General features: G+C 34.6%; 2 protein-coding genes across 5 annotated transcripts; both read right to left on the bottom strand.

Annotated features, from left to right (window-relative positions):
- Window positions 1-5,826: 5,826 nt before the first annotated feature.
- On the bottom strand, window positions 5,827-10,428 carry LOC112000991 (superoxide dismutase [Fe], chloroplastic). Of its 2 annotated transcripts, none has more exons than XM_024033159.2 (9): window positions 10,167-10,428; window positions 10,023-10,075; window positions 9,211-9,282; window positions 7,536-7,724; window positions 6,928-7,099; window positions 6,685-6,803; window positions 6,507-6,533; window positions 6,362-6,385; window positions 5,827-6,236 (listed from the first exon to the last, which is right to left on the bottom strand). In XM_024033159.2, exons 1-9 carry the CDS (start codon window positions 10,237-10,239, stop codon window positions 6,027-6,029), a joined length of 939 nt encoding a protein of 312 aa, XP_023888927.2. In that variant the 5' UTR covers window positions 10,240-10,428; the 3' UTR covers window positions 5,827-6,026. The 2 variants fall into 2 exon arrangements, with proteins under 2 accessions (XP_023888927.2, XP_023888928.2); XM_024033160.2 differs by having other exon boundaries at window positions 10,170-10,426.
- Window positions 10,429-12,348: 1,920 nt separating this feature from the next.
- Window positions 12,349-15,523, bottom strand: LOC112000997 (probable pterin-4-alpha-carbinolamine dehydratase, chloroplastic). Of its 3 annotated transcripts, none has more exons than XR_002881772.2 (4): window positions 14,966-15,523; window positions 14,206-14,398; window positions 13,901-14,052; window positions 12,349-12,812 (listed from the first exon to the last, which is right to left on the bottom strand). XR_002881772.2 is itself a non-coding variant. In XM_024033165.2 (3 exons), exons 1-3 carry the CDS (start codon window positions 15,317-15,319, stop codon window positions 13,961-13,963), a joined length of 639 nt encoding a protein of 212 aa, XP_023888933.2. In that variant the 5' UTR covers window positions 15,320-15,522; the 3' UTR covers window positions 13,390-13,960. The 3 variants fall into 3 exon arrangements, 1 of the variants encoding a protein (XP_023888933.2); XR_010626599.1 differs by having other exon boundaries at window positions 13,841-14,052; window positions 14,966-15,522; XM_024033165.2 differs by lacking the exon at window positions 12,349-12,812 and having other exon boundaries at window positions 13,390-14,052; window positions 14,966-15,522.
- Between the last annotated feature and the right edge of the window lie 4,263 nt (window positions 15,524-19,786).

Below are 19,786 nucleotides of genomic sequence, written 5' to 3'. Positions count from 1 at the left end.
GTACTATAATGAAGAAATCAATTTTCATAATATCGAGTACCATATTATTTTTTTAATTACACAAATTCCAAGTCAGCAGTGTCACACTAACAACTCACCTAGGAACTCGAGTTCAATGAACTCGAGTACTATTTAGAACTCGATTTTGTGAAACTCGAGTACTTAAAAAGTGGTAGATTACTAAATATTCCGAAACAATACTAGTTTGCCACAAATTTTACAAAAACGTAGTTTTTGGCTATTTTCGCCCAAGTTTGTTTCTCTGAGATTTTGTGTATTGATTCGGTCTCTATTGTGTTTTTAAGTTAAATGGTTTTAGACTAATGGCAAGGCCACAGGTGGTCAATGTTCTATTAACAAATCAGATCACAGATGGGAAAAGTGTCATTTTTTAAACCACAGATAAGTAAAATATTTTTTGGGAAAATCATAAATGAACAAAATGTAATTTCCCTTCTTCTTCTTCTTTTTCCAATATCTCCCCACCAAAAAAAAAAAATTATCTCCACACACACACACACAAAAAAATTTTAACATATATTAATTTTTGCCCAAAATTTGGGCCTTTCTCTGGTAGAGGCCCTAGGCAATAGTCTAAAGTTGCCTATAGTTGATAGGCCCTAAGCAATAGTTGATCGTTCATAGTTGATAGTTCCTGTTATAATTGTCAGAAGGTTGGCTTGATTTTTTTGTCAAGCCTTAATTCATTCTCTCTTTTGCATGCATTGTCAACACAAAGCTGATTCTTGTAACACGCGCGCCTACATAGATAGTCTAGGACTCTAGGTGCGCAGCATGCATGCTTGCCGAAGTTTTTGACTTCCTTGTTGCATGCTTGCCTTCACATTACTTTTAGGACACAAGCCTTGCCCACTCAGAGAAGGGTGCAAGAGAAAGTGGTGATGCGTTGCAATTGCAAAGAAGGAAAATAACTTCTCTTTGTTAATTTTGTATTTGTTAGAGAGAAGCATTGGGTGTATTGGAGTCCGGGTTTTGTGAGTGACGTAGACGTTACATCATTGTGTATACTAACATAATAAATTGGTTTAATTATAGTTTACCCATATGTGATTAGACTTGATTTCATATTGCCCATCGGATTGGAAAAATGTCATTTTGTCCATCCAAGTCTAGCTCTTTTATGTTGTCGTTTGGTCTATTGACTATTCCTGTTACCCAACTCATCACTTCCATCTTTTAATTTTTTTTTTTTTTTAAATCAAGATTTAGAAAGGCTATTTGTAAGAAAATAGAGTCTTTGGTTCAAAAACACCACAAAATTTCATAAAAAAACTGAGAGGCTGTTTGGATGGCCTGTTTCATAACTCAATTCTCAAAAATGGTGAGACCTAGAATAAAAAGTCTATTTGGCTGCACAATTTCTCTATTTCTATAACTCTGTTTCTAATACTCAATTCTCTGATTTTTGAATTATGGGTTATGGAAACTAAAAACACATTTTAGCTGTTTTCAATTTCTATAACTCATAACTCAATGTCATTTCTGTAAATAACACTACATGGAAGAACCCAATGTCAGTTAAAGCCACAACTTTTGACTCTTTTTTTTTTCTTCACTGGGTTCGGTGCGTGCGTTCATGTTCTTTTTTTTTTTTTTTTTCTTTTTCCTTTCACACTAGTGGCTTCTTCACATTTTTCATTGGGTTCAATTCTTTGTCTGAAAAAAAAAAAAAAATTTAATACTGGGTTCGGTGAGTTTGGGTACTAAGAAAAAAACTGCACCGAGTGATAGTTATAGGACCCACAAATAGTGTGAAAAATATTGAGTGATGGAAAGTGAGTAATGGTGCCAAACAGGTGTGAAAAATTAAGTGATGATTGATGAGTTATGAGTGATGAGTGATGAGTGATGAAATTTGAGTAACGGAAATTGAGTGATGAAAAAAATTCATCCAAGCAGCCTTTGACTAAAATTTTAGACAACGAACTAAACACGACTCATTTCAATATATAACAATTCCTATGTCAACAACTCAATGAGAACCCAAAGCCCATCACTCTCTCTTTCTTTCCCTTTTTCTCTTCGCATTTAAAGCATTCTCATTAAGAATTCTAAAATTTTTAGCATTTAACACTTCAAAAACCTACTTTATTTATTATACCACCTCACTTTAAGATACATCATACATCAAAACTTCTATATTTTTTACCATTTCATTTAAATAATATAAACTACTCATTAAAATAATAATAAAACATCTACACAAAAAATCAATAACAAACAGCCAACCACCTCCTCCACCATCCCCTACCACTGCTCCACTTGTCATAACCACAGTTACAACAACTGCCACTGTCGCCACCACCCACAACCATGACCACCAACCACCAAAATCATAACCAAATCACAAACCCAAACTCACAACCTCTTCACCATTCACCAGCAACAACCGGAAAAAGAAAAAGAAAAACAACCCTCCAAAATCACAACTAAATCACAAACCCACAACCTCATCATCGGAAAAGGAACAAGAAAAACAACCACCGAGAGAGACCCACACGATCAGAGACCCACGTCGAACTCTTAACCGATGACCCACGCCAATCTACCCTTAACGCCGATGCCCACGCCAGTAAAAGACCCATGAACCTAGACCCACAAAATAAAATCACCCCGCCATCAAGCTCTACCTCCATATCGGTGGCAACTGCATCATCTTCAGCATCATCGCTTCCTCCAAGCTCCACACGAGGTTCGAAGAAGATCTGGCGCCGGAGATGGTTCCACTTACTCCAGTGCCGGTTGTGAAGGTCTCCAATGACGTACAGATCAACGATTATAGTGATGTGTATGAAAGCGGCGTCGTTTTGAGTGGCGGAGGATTAGGATATAGTGTTGGTTACGATGCGGCGAAGAAGAAAGTGATGGACGACGGTGACGATGAGGCTACGGTGGTGGTGTCGAGGCCGGTAGAGAGGAAAGATTCAATGGAGCGGAGGAGCTCAAACGGTGAAATTGAGAGAAACAAAAGCTACGGGGAAAGAGAGCAGAGGAAAGTGAGAGAGGAGAGAGAAGAAAGAAGAGAAAAATAATAAAAAAAAGAAAGGGAAAGTAACAAGAATAAAATATTATTTTCCGTTTAACATTTGCGCTACAGTGGGCTTGTATTAATACAAGCCCACTATAGCAGTATGTCAAAATTTTTGAGATTTGAAAGGTTTGATGTAGTTAGTTTTTTAGTGTATTGGTGCTAAAATTTAGCATATAGCACTTTTAGCATTCTTAATGAGAATGCTCTTATATCTCTCAATTTAGCACTTTCTCTCTTTAAAAGCAACACCCACCTCCTCTCTGAATGGCATGAAAGAATTGATGGTGTGGAAGTAACTTTTTTCTTTCACTAGTTTATTAGCGTTTAATTGTTTTGGATTTGAGTTTGTTTGGATTTTGGATTTTGGGTTTCACTACCTTGTAATTTTTTTCATTTCTTTTTGTGTTGTTCTTTATTATAAAATAAAATTATATATAAATAAATAAAGGCTAGGGAAATTTTTGTGTTTGATTTGGAAATTGTGGATTAGGGTTTTATAGAATTTTTGTTAGATTTGGTGTTTATCTATACTATATATAAAAGGATTCTCCTCTTGACTTTTATGTGGTTCAAAAATATCCTCATTAATAAATGGTAACTTCATTCAGAAATAGGGTCATAAATGTCAAATAACAAATTTTATTTTAAATTTAAAAAGAAAACTCTTAAAATTTAAGATTTTTTTCCCTTCACATTCAAAAAAAAAAAAAATTATAGTTATTTGGCATTTGGTACAAGAAAATCCACATTACTCCTAGCATCTAGATTCCTAAGAATATGATTCCTTACAATCTGAATGCCTAGGAATGTAGCTATTCCTATATTTGGTTTTATTGGAAATTTCCTGAGATTCTTAGGAGTGTGAGATGATAATATTTGGTTTATTCCTAGAAATCTTAAATGAATTATTTATTTTTCTCATTCTATCCTTAGATTTGAATGTAAACTACCAAGTCCTTTAAAAAAAATATTCCTCTAAATAAATAATGAAAAACAAAATATAAACTATTAATAATTTGTTGAGCAACACACACACAACAACAAAGGTAAATACCTGGCAATAATAGAGGGTCCCCTTCAAACTTTTTTTTTTCCCACATAAAACCTAAATAGAACTTTGTTAAAGAATATATCAACAAAGTTGTCTATTCTGTTTATGTTATTTTGACGGGAAAAGATATTGATGATTTGTTTTATATTTTATCTTAATTGCTTAAATGATAAGGAAAAATGGTTTAAATTGTCAATTTATAAAAAAATACAATTTCCTTTAAGCTTAGAATCTAAATACCCACATATTTTAAAGAGAATCATCATTCCTACTAAGAGAGGTTTAAAGGGGTAATCTAGATTCCCCTGACATTGGATTCCCTGGTGTAATTGTAACCAAACATGATAATCTTTAAACATTCCTGAGAATCCTAAAATATTACCCATTACCAAACGCCACATTACTACTTATTTCTAAAGTTTATCCTTTTTATTTGTTTGAAAAATAAAAATATATATTTCTAAATTATAATATATGCAAATCATTGACCTTTATCCAAAAAAATAAAAAAGTCTCTGAGCACAAGATTTTGAGATTCCAACTAAGCTTCAAGAATACCACATCAAATTTAATCCTTCTTCCTCATAATTTCTTCACTCACACACACACACACACACACACACACAAAAGGATCTTGTGCTAGATTTGGCCATATACGTTGTTAATCCAAAAAAAAAAAAAAAGAAGGGACCAACGATGTATTTTAGCCAAACTTGGCCAACAATTAGGACTGATATTATGCATAATTGTGATATTTAATCTCTCTCCCACATATGTAACATAACTTTCTTCTCGGGTCAGAGAAATATTACATATCACATAGAATAAAAATTTCCAAGCTAATGTTTGAAACTAGGTAAGAATGACACAAAATCAGTAATGTCGTTTGAAACTTTGGTGACAATACAAAATCAGTCATAATGATCTGTTATTGGATGAGCTATTTAGGTTATACGTCAATAGAAAAGACAACCTATAATCTATTGACAATGGCACAAACTACTTCAGTTCAAAGAAAAAATTATATATCTTATATAAATTTAATTCATCAAATTGAAATGAAACTCAGAGGAGTTTGAGAGGGGAAATTTGGGGTTTTTTTGTGGGGGGGGGGGGGGGGGGGGGGGGGGTTGGGAAGTAATATTATTTATTGTTTATTATTAAAATTAGCACTTTTAGAAAAGTATTTTGGAAAATAACCTCACCTTAAAATCGTGTTTTGAAAACACAATTCCACGCTTAAAATTCTACTGATGTGAACTGTAGAGGCAACACTTCATGTGGACACTTGCCCCATCAACTCCAGCCACAACAACAGAATTTTAGGTGAAACCATATTTAAAAACAAGATTTCAGTGGTTAATTTACAGCTATTCTCCATGATATTTTTTTCATAGCCCTTTTTTTTTTTTTTTTTTTTTTTTTTTTTTTGAGAACTTCATAGCCCAATTTTTAATAATTATTAATAACATATTTTTTTTTGACCAGTGAAACTTGAAAAGTATATTTCAACTAGGACTGAGATATCATGACCATTGATTTAATCCAATGATCAAGAAAATTGATAGTTCATCAATGTGTGCTTTCTTCATGTTCTTCCCTTCTCAGTTTCTCTTATTAATATTTGGTTCTTTCTATTTTCCTCCCCTTGCCAAACACTCCCTCCTCCTCCTCTCCCACCCACCACCACCATCTCTCCCCAACCCCATAAATAACCATCCTATAAAGCAAAGTTGTACCTTTCATTTTGTTTGAAATGTCATCTATGTTGTTCCTTATTTTAATGAAAGCAAAGTTTACCTCAAAAATTCCATCTAGTGTGTAGATCCGCTCAAACTGACCTCTCTCTCTCTCTCTATATATTTTTTATAAGTACAACACCCTAAAGAACTTCTAACTTGACAACAAACAAACACAATTCATTCATTCGGCCTCTGAATCATCAGATTTACTGTCCTCGTACATCTCAACAGCTTCGTTGTCTGAATTTCCCACCTCGTTTTCCTCTTTTTTCCTCTTTTCTTCTTCCTCTCGTTCACTAGCTTGAGCCTTTGCAATTTCAAGTCTAGAACTGACCGCTTCCCATGATACTAGCTTCTCCAAGAAGATTGATATGTAATCAGGTCGACGGATCTGTAACATGAAAATAACACAGTTTTTAGGCTCTCTTACCAACATGAGTCTGTTATAAACATATGGACATTACCATAAAATGGAAGCAAAGTGTATTTCATGTTTTATTAACTAGGTTTCCTCACCTGAAAGTCAAGATAGTAAGCATGCTGTGGAGACAAATCAAATTTAGAAAAATCAGTTCTCAGATAATAATAATGATTGTTTCCAAAAAGAAGCATACAAGGCTAACTCATTGAACTAGGAGCAAAATTTAAATATGTTAAATACCTCCCAAACATCGATGGTAAGAAGTGGCTGCAAGAAATCGACAAATATCATCAGATACAACAATGAACTGTTATAAATCTTTCCATAATACTGGACGCCACAATATATGAACATTTTTTATGATATATACAATATCTGAACATGAATTAGGAAGGCTGTAGTCCTTCAAAATACTTACAGAATAATCCCAAACAAGTGGATTTACAGCATTGGGACTCTTCACAACCACAAGCTTTTTGTCTTCATCTGATGGACGGGGATTTTCAGCATTTCCAACATCTAGTCTATTTGCTTTATCTAGGAAAATAAGAACAGGCAACATTACACCATGCCAATTCAGCTAACAATATTAGAGGTGAACTCAAAGAAATTCGGAACAGAATGTAAGAATTGACATGTTCAAGTGGAAGAAACTACTCACATGCAAGCCACGCCCAACCAGAACCAAATTGTGTAGATGCAGCTGACCTGAACTCTTCCACAAATTTTTCAAAAGAACCGAAGTCCCTTTCTATCAGTTGTAGAAGCTCCCCAAAAGGCTTTCCTCCACCACCTGGTTTCATGGATTCCCAAAAGAAATCATGGTTCCAAATCTGCAAACAGGTAAATACACTAGTCAGAAAACTTTAGCCAAGAAAACCAATGTGAGAGACCAGGGTGTAATCAATCCAATATCATTACTGTTATCATGAAATTACCTAACATAAAATCCCAATAACATTTAAAACATCCATTGCTTGTATGAATTGGTAGACAAATAAACTATATGCCAGATAAAGAGTTGTTAATAACATAGGAAAGAATCAAGTAAAGAAGACACTTTATACGACATTAACAGAATTTTTCCATAAATTTCTATTATTATGCTCCGATAGTAATCATCGGACATGATGCTTATGACAACAGCAACAACAACAGAAATTACCGGAAGCAATTTGAACTAGGTTTCATTACAATGATATAATTCAAAACTAAATACATGACATCAGCCTCACAAAATTATCACTCAAACAGTTTAAAATAGCATACCTGTGCCGCATTGTTGAAAGGTGGAAGAATATCACCCTTGTTGTATGTAGTGATTATAATATCTTCTAACGGCATTTCATCTAGCTCTGTTCCTATAATTTGCTTGTTTAGGTTATCCACATAGCCCCTATGGTGCTTCCCCCAATGATACTCCAATGTCTCCTGGCTCATATGTGGCTCCAGAGCATTCTGTCACATTAAACAAAGTGGATAATAATCACTAATTAATATGGACTCAAACTTGTCTAAAAATTTCAACAAGCACTCAATGAAAATTTCCACCAATTTCACTAGTGGTTTAAGTTGCATGGAAGTGTTAATATTTCTCTCATCATAAAGTTTATTCGCCGTGAACAACCAGTAAAAAGCATTAAAGCTGCAAAGAACAATACACCAATTGCAGTATCAAAGAAAGATGATGGAGAGTTGGCCGAATAAACAAAGAAATTAAGTTGATATAAACAGCTTGTTTGTCACAGACTTAGCAATGACAATGGGGTGGAATAATGAACAAAGAGCAACTCATTGCCAGGCCAGGTTCATGACGTAGAACAGATTGCTCTAATAACACATCTGATTCAAGATCATATATTGGACTGTAAATCAGGATGCCAGAAGTTGGGGCACACAAGATGAATATGCAATACGTATTATCATTTTAAAAATAAAAATCATACATTTATTTGATTTACCATCATTTCAAAAAAAAAATTAAATTTCTTGTTAAAAGAGGTTATCATAACGTACAGGAAAATTAGTGGTTACGATCTTTGAAGTAAAAAAAGGGAAGAAGCAATTGACGCATGTAGATGTTCCTTGAGTAAAAACAGGATATGGAAGATATAGGTAATTGTCCTGTCATGGTTCTCATTTAAAATTTAATTAAATTAATAAGCTCTAAAGAAAGCTGACAAGTACAGCCTAAAAAATTGATGTAAAATAGCCATCAAAGCTGAAGATATGGGTTTTTATGTAATAATGAATGCTAGTATGTATGATACATTTGGCAAGCACATAACTTACTAGTAATGCAAAAGGTAATCAAGGCAAGCCTGAGAAAAATAGACAATATAATCACTCAATTTCTTTCCAAGGAACCACTCATATTTTAACAAAGCAATGTGCTCGACAAGGCAGTATCAAGTTCAACGCGATATAATACCTATGCATCTTCTTATATCACACACACATAAAATAAGCCATCATTTCTCTATTAAAAATAGAACTTAGTTAAAAATTTCAGTCCTTAATTGTCAGAATGAACATCAAGAAGTCTGTGCCCACTTCCTTTGCTGTGAACCAAAGGAAGCCTATACACAGAATGCATATAAAAGGTAACTAGAATGATATACCAGAGAAAAACTCTATAAAACAGGAATCAAAATGATGCGTTATAACAATTTTTATTATTATTGTTAAGCTACATGTGAACCTAGTATGTCTTGAACCCTCAACCTAAATCCCTATCATATTATTATTGTTAGAGAGAACACATGTAATATAACATAGGGACACCATTATGTTGTATTAACCACTTACCCTTATGATTATTATTCAATGTGAGATTTCACTCATACTTGTATATCTAACAATTATGAGGACGTGTCAGTTAAATAATAGCTCATTAGCCATGTCCTATACCAAAAGTTATACAGAGGGGATCTTCAAATCTTACCAGTGGATATGGAGGAGGCTTCAGCTCCAATTTTGCAGTAATTGTCGGACCAGCTTTTCTTGTACAACATCTCTGTTGCCACACAACATCAAATGTTTCTTATAATTAAGTAAAAAAAATAAGAGAAATGGGAAAAGGGTTTATATTGATGCTCAGTCCTAAAAATTCAGGAATAATGACAGTATAAATCTCCAATAAACAAATAAATAAAGGATTCTTTTGTTCTGGGACATGCAAAAAATGATATGTTAATTGCAAATTGTCTTATTAATTAGGAACTCAAAAATCAAAATGTCTAAATCTGGAAATAGATAATTCACAATTAGGCCACAATATTACTAACAATCATTTAAAATCTTAAGATAGCAGGATATGCGGGTCAACAATTACATTGAACAGAATCTTTCTTCTTTTTCTTTTTTGTTAACATCTAATCAAGAGAGCATATACCCCAAAAAGATTTATCTATGTTCTATAGCCAGCTGTTCTACAGCTTGATTACCAAATTTTCTACTTTAACAAAAACTAATCAATACATGGTTGTTTTCCTGATACAAACAATTGTTTCTAATATATTCATTCAAATTCTCATAGCCTAGATTATGTGCAGTGCACTGCAAAATTTTCAACAATCAACCAATGTTCCATTGGGGTAATTGGGCTGAACTGAAATTCCAAAAAAGAGCTCCACAGCAAGAATTGTTCAAAAAGCAACACCACCCAAATTCTGTTGTTTATAGATTAGCCGCAGCAGAAATTTGAATTTAGAAAAAAGCTATAAATATGGAAATGAAAGCAGAGTTAGTGCAGACCTTTTTGTTTGTCCATTGGAGACCAGGAGTTGGTTCTTGAATTCCATGTAGCCCTGTAAATTAACCCAAACCCATGTTAGAGAGATATATAGAGAGAGAGAGAGAGTACCCGAGTGGTGTAAGAAAGACATTGTAGGCTACAACAACCTTGGCGAGGAAGAAGTGCGCACGTTAACCAAGTAGAGGATGCTGCAGCTGCAGCTACAGCTACCACCATGTCTCAAAAACTCAAACGTTATCTTTAGTGCTAGTGTTTTGGTTTCTTTCTTTGTTTCCCTCCCTTAAGCACGAGCTAAATTTTAAACTTCCTTATTACTCTCAAGAACAAAGAAGAAGAGAACAGTACAGCAGTACTATGTACTAGACTAGTCTCTTCTCAAAGAAAAAAAAAAAAAAAAACAGTACTAGAACTAGTACTAAATACTAGTAGTTCCCAGCTTATCAAAAAAAAAAACTAGTACTTCCCAGTTCCAAGCTCTGAAGAAGAAGAAAAAAATAAGAGTGCAGTCTATAGTAGTACTTCTGTTTCTGTTTTGGATATTGGGCTGGCTCTTGGGCTCAACCAATTGAGTTGGACATATTTGGGTACCATTGATATATATTATTGCTATTCTTTTATCAAAGTGTTCTTTTAAGCCCTTTGGCCCAAAATGAGAAAAACGATTTAAAAGGGCAACTATTATTATTTTTTTTTTTATAAAATAAAAAAAAATTCGATTGTATATAAAAGATTGAGATAGTAGCCAAACCTTGTAGCTTTTATTGGTATTTTCAACGTATACGTTTAGGCCCTATTTGGTTCCACATCACCTCAAAATATGTTTGCTTCCATTTTTTGTTCTTAATTTCCGAATTCAGTACCCAAAAATGTGAGAATGAGAGCAATATTTTGGAGTTTTCAGATTCACGAGAGGCATTCTCATAATAAAACTCAACTCAATTGGTGTTGGGCCCCACTTGAGAACAAAAACAAAGTTTTGAAAATGAAACAGGCCTTTAGAAATTAGAATTCAGATTCTCTCTCCTCTGTATTGTAACTATTGTGATCATTAATTTTTTTTTTTTTTTTAAAGTGTATTTACAATTTTTGTGATGTAAGATATAATTTTCTGTAGGACTAATTATTTTAGAAGCATGTATTATGATTTTAGAGTTTTTAAGGTAATTCTATTAAAGATTTTCAGTGAACTGCATTTTCTCATATCCTCGTCATTTAAGCAAGCAGCACTTTTTCTGTATATAATTAAACTATTGGTGCCTTTTCATAAATAAATAAATAAATTTTTGATGACATGATATAACGTTCGAACACTAATTGTTCCTTGAAATGAAGAAATCTTTATCCTTTTAAACAAGCTAAATTGTAATTCACACCCTACCTACTAATGACCCAGTCCATGACATGCTGCTTAAAAGGACACACTGAGGAAAATTTTTGATGCTTTCAAGAGGTGCCCGGCTGCCAGCACTACTCTCTGCACCCCTTTGGTTTCACCCTTGTAAGTGTATTTACAATTTTTGTGATGTAAGATATAATTTTCTGTAGGACTAATTATTTTAGAAGCATGTATTATGATTTTAGAGTTTTTAAGGTAATTCTATTAAAGATTTTCAGTGAACTGCATTTTCTCATATCCTCGTCATTTAAGCAAGCAGCACTTTTTCTGTATATAATTAAACTATTGGTGCCTTTTCATAAATAAATAAATAAATTTTTGATGACATGATATAACGTTCGAACACTAATTGTTCCTTGAAATGAAGAAATCTTTATCCTTTTAAACAAGCTAAATTGTAATTCACACCCTACCTACTAATGACCCAGTCCATGACATGCTGCTTAAAAGGACACACTGAGGAAAATTTTTGATGCTTTCAAGAGGTGCCCGGCTGCCAGCACTACTCTCTGCACCCCTTTGGTTTCACCCTTGAGTTGTTCATAATCACAAGAGCACAAAGCATGGTACTCATTTGTTTACAACATTTTCAATCCATAGTTTAACCATTGCCAATGCTTAACAAGTGCAGTTCAAGAAATTTATCATGACATATATACAAAGAGCTGAACAGAGTAGACCAAATTTTTTAAAAAAAAAAAAAAAAAAAAAAAAAAGGCAGATGCCCCTTCGTAATTGACAAGGAAATTTGCAAAATCTTAGGATGTTATAAAATCCTCTCCAATAAACTGGTACCCTTTAAGACAACTCTACAACAATAAGTCTAAAGTCAAAATATTTTTTACAAATTTCACAAAAAGTTGCAAGTTGTTAACGATAGATAATAAAGTGGAGAATGTACAATCAATAAAAATTTCCCAACTCAACAGTTGCAAAAATTGTTGTCTTAGCATTATTATAAAGCTATAATATTGACAAAGAATTATATAGTATTCTGAGATTTACATCTCAAAAAATAAGAGAACAAGGGAATGTACAGGTAAATAATGCCAAAGATATCTCCAATATACACATCAAAACTATGAGATAAACGGGTATGTTCTTCTTTCAATGTAATCTCCAACAGAATAGATAACATTTAATGGTAAAATGATAACGTTCACATTTCAAAGCAATTTTTATACATACATATCCTATAAAACTATAGTAGGATCTTCTACATATCTTGCTCTTTTTAATCAAACTTTGTGTATCCAAGGAGACCTCAAATCATCGTACCATACAGTGAAATGAGTCAATACAAGTGATTCAAGGACATACTCGAGTCTATATCAAGTAAGAAGTTCAACACAAGGCATTCAATAGCATTTTTGCCCTTCCAATAATATAAAACCTATCATAGACAAACCAAAAAGTAATGTTACCATTCCACAATAATTAAAATAGTGAAAAAAAAAAGTACATATATCTTATAAAAAGACATTATTTATACACGAATTGTAGGATGATTTTTATTTAGGTAAGCAAATTGTAGGTTAATATGCAAATTCTAGAGTTGTAGATACAAACTTGTTCACACACAAGTTGCCTTTTTTAGGCTGATTCTTAATATTAATTTATCTTATATGCCTTCTTTCTATTAATCTTTTTGTTTTTCCCCAGTCTCTTCCTAGGTACACTCATTTGAATAATTACGTAATTTCTCCTTTATGATCAATCTTCCATTTCAGACTCCCTCAACCAAAGCCTTGCACTTTATTTTCCAACAGAGGTATGTTCTACTGTAATACACACAAACACACACGGATACATGCCCAGAGACACACGCACACATAGACTAAAGCACAGAATTGTTATAGTATTATGTCTTATACTAGAGGTAGTTTGATGCAGAGCACAAAAAAAGGGAGTTGGAGAACATAGTCTCTAAACTGACACCAGCTGACTAACACAAATCAAAACAAGGCATCAATGTGAAATAGTGTGAATAATTTACAGGACTTGAGAAAAAGCCCATGAACGCATAATGTCAGCCAAAAGAGTATAATCTAGGACTATACCACTAAATTACATATATCAGAATGGTATTTCAATATCTTGTCACCAAAAGCCACACTAATTATTGAAGTGAAATTGTAATGCCCCAGCTATTCATTGGCAAGATATTGTCCTTTTTGGGAGTGATACAAATTCTTTCCCTCAAGGTTTTAAAAGTCCTCTTACCATTAGAGTCCAAGGCCCTCCATATAAGGCTTAGGACCTCCCACTACCTAAGCAATGTGGGACTAAGTCAAGATTTGGTTCTCCCTTACCTCACCCCACTTAAGAGCTCTTTAGGCGTTTTGGGTCCCCACAGAAATGTAACATGGAAGACATTATAAAAATTGAACTTAAAAGGCAATAAAATAACAAGGGACACACCCAGAAAAAAGAGTACATCTTTTCTAATACAAAATGAGCCATTACAGTCACTGGGAAAACCTTATGGCAAGATGGTTTTGGGAGCTTCTTCAAGCAACCAGTGAGCAACATAAGCTTCAACTAGGCCCAAACTCTTTTTCTAGGCACAAGATCTGATGTTTTTATGTCATCTATTTTGGCAGCCACAATGAAATCATTCATACTTAATCCTCCTGCAATTCAAGTGGAAACTTTTCAATGGCCATGTAGAAAATTAAATTCTGCCTACAGAAATTAAAATCAGGAAATTAACTTATAATTTGGTATATTGGGTACAAAACTTTTCCACTTGGCACAAAGATAATTTTCAAGTATAGAAGTTTTACCGATGGCAGCTGTCCAAATTTCAGCTCTAACTTGATTGGGTGCTTCCAAGTGGATATTTGGGTAATGCCCTGCAGCTTCTACAACCTTATAAATCCTATTGATGAGTTCAACCCCGCATTTAAAATCTCTCAATTTCCACAAACATTGTAGTTTAAGCCCACCTTCTTCTTCCAATAGTCTCCAACCTACTACCTACTGACATATTCATAAAAATCATGTTTTTAATAAGAAAAAGAGTCCCAAGAAGAAAAACAACTACTTTATCGAAACAGAATTTGCCAATTCAACTTTATCAAACAAAGTTACTATATGGGCATAAAAACAATTTTCTATTAGATAACCCAATTCATTCTAGCAAACAATTCCATTGTCATATGAAAGATGACAGCTTTGTAGTTTATCAGTGTCTAATGCATGAAAATAAGTTAATGGGTATCAGAAAAAGAAAGGAAATCAATCAAACTTGTAACTTCATTCGGCTGACCCCAAGTACAAGAAAGCAATAAGCTAACCCAATTCATAACATGAAAGATGACAGCTTTGTAGACTGTCAATAGTGTCAAATGCATGAAAATAAGCTAATGGATATCAGAAAAAGAAAGGAAATCAATCAAAATTGTAACTTCATTCAGCTGACACCAAGTACAAGAAAGCAATTAGATAAAACCCAATTCATCATATGAAAAATGACAGCTTTGTAGACCACCATCAGTGTCTAAGGCATGAAAATAAGCAAATGGGTGTCAGAAAAAGAAGGACCTTCTTCAAGAGTTTTTGAGCATCAGTAGCGGACATGGGGGATTGGAAAGGAGAAAGAGGAGTACACTGCTGCTGAGAAAGAGAGAGAGCAGAGATATTGGGGATGAGAATCTTGTGCTCAGTGTCTACGTTGCCTAATACCTTGTCTGCAAAACCGCTCGCTACCTCAGCAGGGAATGGGTCCCTGGCTCCAAAATCGCCTAACTTGTCAACACCACCTTGAGCCCTCACTCTAATACTACTTCTGAAAGACACTGTTGGAATGGGTTTGAGGTAGTGTTGTTGTTGTTGGTGGTGAGGATAAGGGGAGAGGAGAAGAGGGAAGGAGAGGTGGGTGGTGGTGATGATAGCCATAGAATAGTTAATTGATATGTGACTTTTGTTGGACTTTTGTTGGAGTTGGAAACGAAACAAAGAGAGCTCTTTTTGTGTGGTGAGTGTGGTGAGGATTTTATTGGGTCCAGCCGGCGCTGCAGCTTGTGGATGTGGCGGTTCGCTACAAATTGGACCACGATGCTCCTTTACCTATTCATGGCTGAGATTTGAGTTTATAAATTTAAAACTGATTAAAACTGGAATAGTCAAAAAGTTGAAAAGGGGTCGATTCTCAATTTTACTGATTGAATCGATGGTTTTACAATTCAACCGTTGATTTTATGGTGTTTACTGGAATGATTAAAGGTTTGATTTCAAGTTGAACATGTCAATTTGATCTGATTTTTAAAACCATGATGTTTTCTTAAATTAAAACAAAAATCTTGCTTTAAAATAAAATCTCCCATTGTTTAAAAATAAATAAATAAAAATAAAAATCTCGCAATTTTACTTGAAATTAAATGATTTTTTTTAGAATAGTAATTAAATGAATCTTAATTAAGAAAAAAAATCACTTATGATTTATTTAATTAAGATTCATTTAATTACTAAATTATTAGTCTCTAAAGTTTACTATGTGAGCATAATCGGTCCCTGAAGTATTAAATAAACACTACTGGTCCTTCAAGTTTTAAAAATAAGTTGTATTAGTCTTTTGTTAACTGTTGTTAGTGGTGTTACTTACGTGACTAACGGAATAATGACTTAGCATTTCTTTTAATAATGTGGCAATTTTTTAAAATAAAAAAGTTGCAATATTTTTACACATAAGAACCATATAGACCAGTTCCAAATCAAATCTGAACTTAATTGTTGGCTGGATAAGCAAGACTCAATGTAGTATCAAAGGTCTAGGCTGAATTGGTTCCAAGAATCCAAGGTGGAGATCAAAACACTGCTTACTTCCATTCAATAGCCACTAGCTGTTTTCAGAAGAATAATAATGATGGATTGCTAGACCAAAACGATGTTTGGAAGCAGGATTTGAGAGATATTGAGAATATAGTGCTGGACTATTATTCAAATCTATTTAAATCTTCAAATCCAATGGAGTTTACAGAGTTGCTACAAGCTATCCAACCGAAGGTAATTGTGGAAATGAATACCATGCTTCTAGATGAATTCAAAGAATTTGAAGTGAGTAGGGCACTGAAACAAATGTATCTACTGAAATATCCTAGTCCTGATGGTATGCCTCCTTTATTTTTTCAACATTTTTGGCCTACTACTGCCGTTGTAGTGACTAAAACTGCATTGGATTTCTTTAATCTTGGTATTATTCCTCCTAAATTTAATGAAACTCATATTGTCTTAATACCTAAGATTAAGGATCCAAAAAAGGTCACAAATTATCGTCCCATTAGCCTGTGTAATGTGATTTATAAATTAGCCTCAAAAACTCTTGCCAATAGACTCAAAAAAATCCTACCAAAAATTATTAGTGATACTTAAAGTGCTTTTGTGCATGGTAGATTAATCACGAATAATGTCTTGGTAGCATTTGAAACTATGCATCACATAAATCAAAAGAAAATTGGAAAAATTGGAGAGATGGCTCTTAAATTAGATATGAGTAAAGCCTATGATAGGGTTGAATGGGTGTCTTTGAAAAAAATAATGGAGAAATTAGGCTTTAACTCCAGATGGAGGGATCTTATGATGCAATGTATATCCTCAGTTTCCTATTATGTTCATATTAATGGGTGTCCCCAAGACAATATCACCCCTACAAAAGGCTTACGCCAAGGGAATCCTCTTTCTCCTTATCCTCTTCTTTTTCTTTTTCTTTTTCTTTTTCTTTTTTTTTTTAATTTGTGCAAAAGGTCTCTGTTTTAATCAAAAAATCAATTCAGGATGTTGATATGGAAGAGGTGGCTGTTTGTCAGGATGCTCCTAGTCTTTCCCATTTATTCTTTGCAGATGATAGCTTAATCTTCTATAAAGTTTCTCTGGAGGAATGTAATTCTTTGCAGCGTGTTTTAAAAGTGTATGAAGAAGCATCTAGCCAGCAGTTGAATAGAGCAAAGACATCATTATTTTTCAGCAGCAATACTGATAGAAGTATTCAAAAAGAAATTAAGACAAGGTTTAGAGCTCAAATTATCAAATAACATGAAAAGTATCTTGGTCTTCCTTCACTAGTTGGACAGAAAAGGAGAAATACTTTTAATGAAGTTAAGGAAAATTTGGCTAAAAAGCTTTATGGGTGGAAGGAGAAATTACTATCAAAGGTTGGCAAAGAGGTCTTAATTAAGGCAGTTACACAGGCTATTCCAACGTATTCTATGAGCTGTTTTAAAATTCCTGATTCCCTTTGTGATGAATTGACTAGCATGATTCGAAATTTTTGGTGGGGACAAAAATAGGATGAAAAGAAAATGGCATGGTTGAGTTGGGAAAATTTGTGTGTGCCTAAATTATGTGGTGGGATGGGTTTTAAACTTCTAAAACTTTTAATTTGGCTTTGTTAGCAAAGCAAGGATGGTGATTACAACATGGTCAAAATTCTCTTGTGTATAGGGTCTTCAAGGCAAGATATTTTCCTAAATGTGATTTCATTAATGCTTCATTAGGTTGAAAACCATCATATATTTGGAGAAATCTGGTTGCTGCTCAAGAAGTTGTGAGGAAAGGGATGAGATGGCGGGTGGGGAATGGACAGAGTATACAAGTTTGGGATGATAAATGGATTCCAAAATCACCTTCATACACGGTTATTTCTCCTAGAGTTTCTCACCCACAAATTTCTTTGGTGAGTGATCTTATTGATGTGGATAGAAAATCTGAGAAAATGAATTTGCTCAAATAGGTTTTTTTGCCGTTTGAAGTGGAGAATATTGGAGGAATTCCACTGAGTATTCGATTCCCTGAAGACAAACAGATTTGGGCTGAAATGTCTAATGGATATTTTTCTGTTAGGAGTGCTTATAAGATTGCTTTGGAGTTAGGTAAACATGATGATAGGGGCTTTATATCTGATGAAAGTCACTTGAGATCTTTTTGGAAAAAACTTTGGAAGGTGAGAGCGCCTCATAAAGTCAAACATTTTGTGTGGAGAGTTGCAAAGGATATTTTACCAACAAAAGCAAATTTAGTTCAAAGGCATGTATGGGGGGATGGCACGTGTGAAGAGTGAGGCATAAATTCTAAATTTTTGTTTCATTTGTCTTAGGAATCTCCCAAAAACTCGTGAGACTTGGCTAGCTTCAAAACTCTTTCATTCTGTGTCATCATTACATTTTCGAAGCTTCATGGATTTATTATGGTTTGTTTTAATGGAGGAAAGGTGGCAAGAAGAAGATTCAGCTTTGGCCATTACTATGGTGTGTGTCATAGGGTCAATTTTTCTTTTAAATTTTCTACCTGTGATGGCACTAAACCCATGACTTAGTCCCAGCCAACACTCCACACACACACACTGCAAGAACACTCAAAATAGAATTATTAAGGAAATTCGCACACACAGTATTTACAGGGCACCAACCCCAACCTTTATTACTCAATATCAAGTACAAAGGAAGCCTGGAGAATACACACGAAATTCTCTAAGCCAAAAATTACACACTCTGTTGTTGATAGCCCCAACAGCCTAGGATAAATGCACAGAAATAACTATCACGACAATTATTGCCAAGTAATTGCCCCCTGTCCAGGACTTGCTACAACATGTGATCTGACTTAGGACACTTTCAACTAATGTTGTCTTGGCCTGCTCTCCACGTTTCCAGCTCCTACACAGCAAGTCTGAACATACAGAAAGTCAGGAACTTCTTGGTAACTGCAAATAACTGCTACTACACACTCAGCACATACCAGCCCATGTCTCAGCACATCATCATAGGGCTTCTGCCCATGCTCCAGTAGCTCACACCCAATTGTTCCATCACGTTTTAGTAGACTTGGCCCCCTGCCTAAGCCCTCCTCATCAGCATCAAAGCCCACACAACATGCCCATATCAGCACATCAAGTAACTACCATCAGCCCACTCACACAAGTCTATGCATTCTGCCAACACCAACCAACCCAATGTCTTGCACAACATATCATCATCACAGCAGCCCAGCACTGTCTTACATCCAAGCCACCAAGCCCACACATAAAGCAACCATCAACCAAGCCACCATTGCTATGCACCATCCCATAGAGTCAGCACCACCTGCTGCTACCCAACATCAAAATCCGTCTCTGCCCACCATGGCCCTCCTCTGCAATGGCCTTGGGGCATCATGTGGAGTAAGGTGTCTCCACATGCCACCCCTCATCATGCTCATCACTCTGAATCTAGCAAGGAAACCAGGCTTGTCCCCCTCAAAAAGCAGTTAGGAGCTTCACTAGATAGGCATGAGGAGCAACTGGTGTCTTGATAAAACATTGAGCCAACTGACTAGCCTAATGTTGTCCAAGCACTCCAATTCCTCATGCCATCATCATCAGTAACTAAAGCT

The sequence above is a fragment of the Quercus suber genome, unplaced genomic scaffold (genome assembly GCF_002906115.3).
Source record: "Quercus suber isolate HL8 unplaced genomic scaffold, Cork oak 2.0 scaffold_805, whole genome shotgun sequence".
Lineage (NCBI taxonomy): Eukaryota > Viridiplantae > Streptophyta > Magnoliopsida > Fagales > Fagaceae > Quercus > Quercus suber.
Note: the sequence above shows the minus strand (reverse complement) of the source record. Positions and strands in the feature narration are given on the sequence as shown.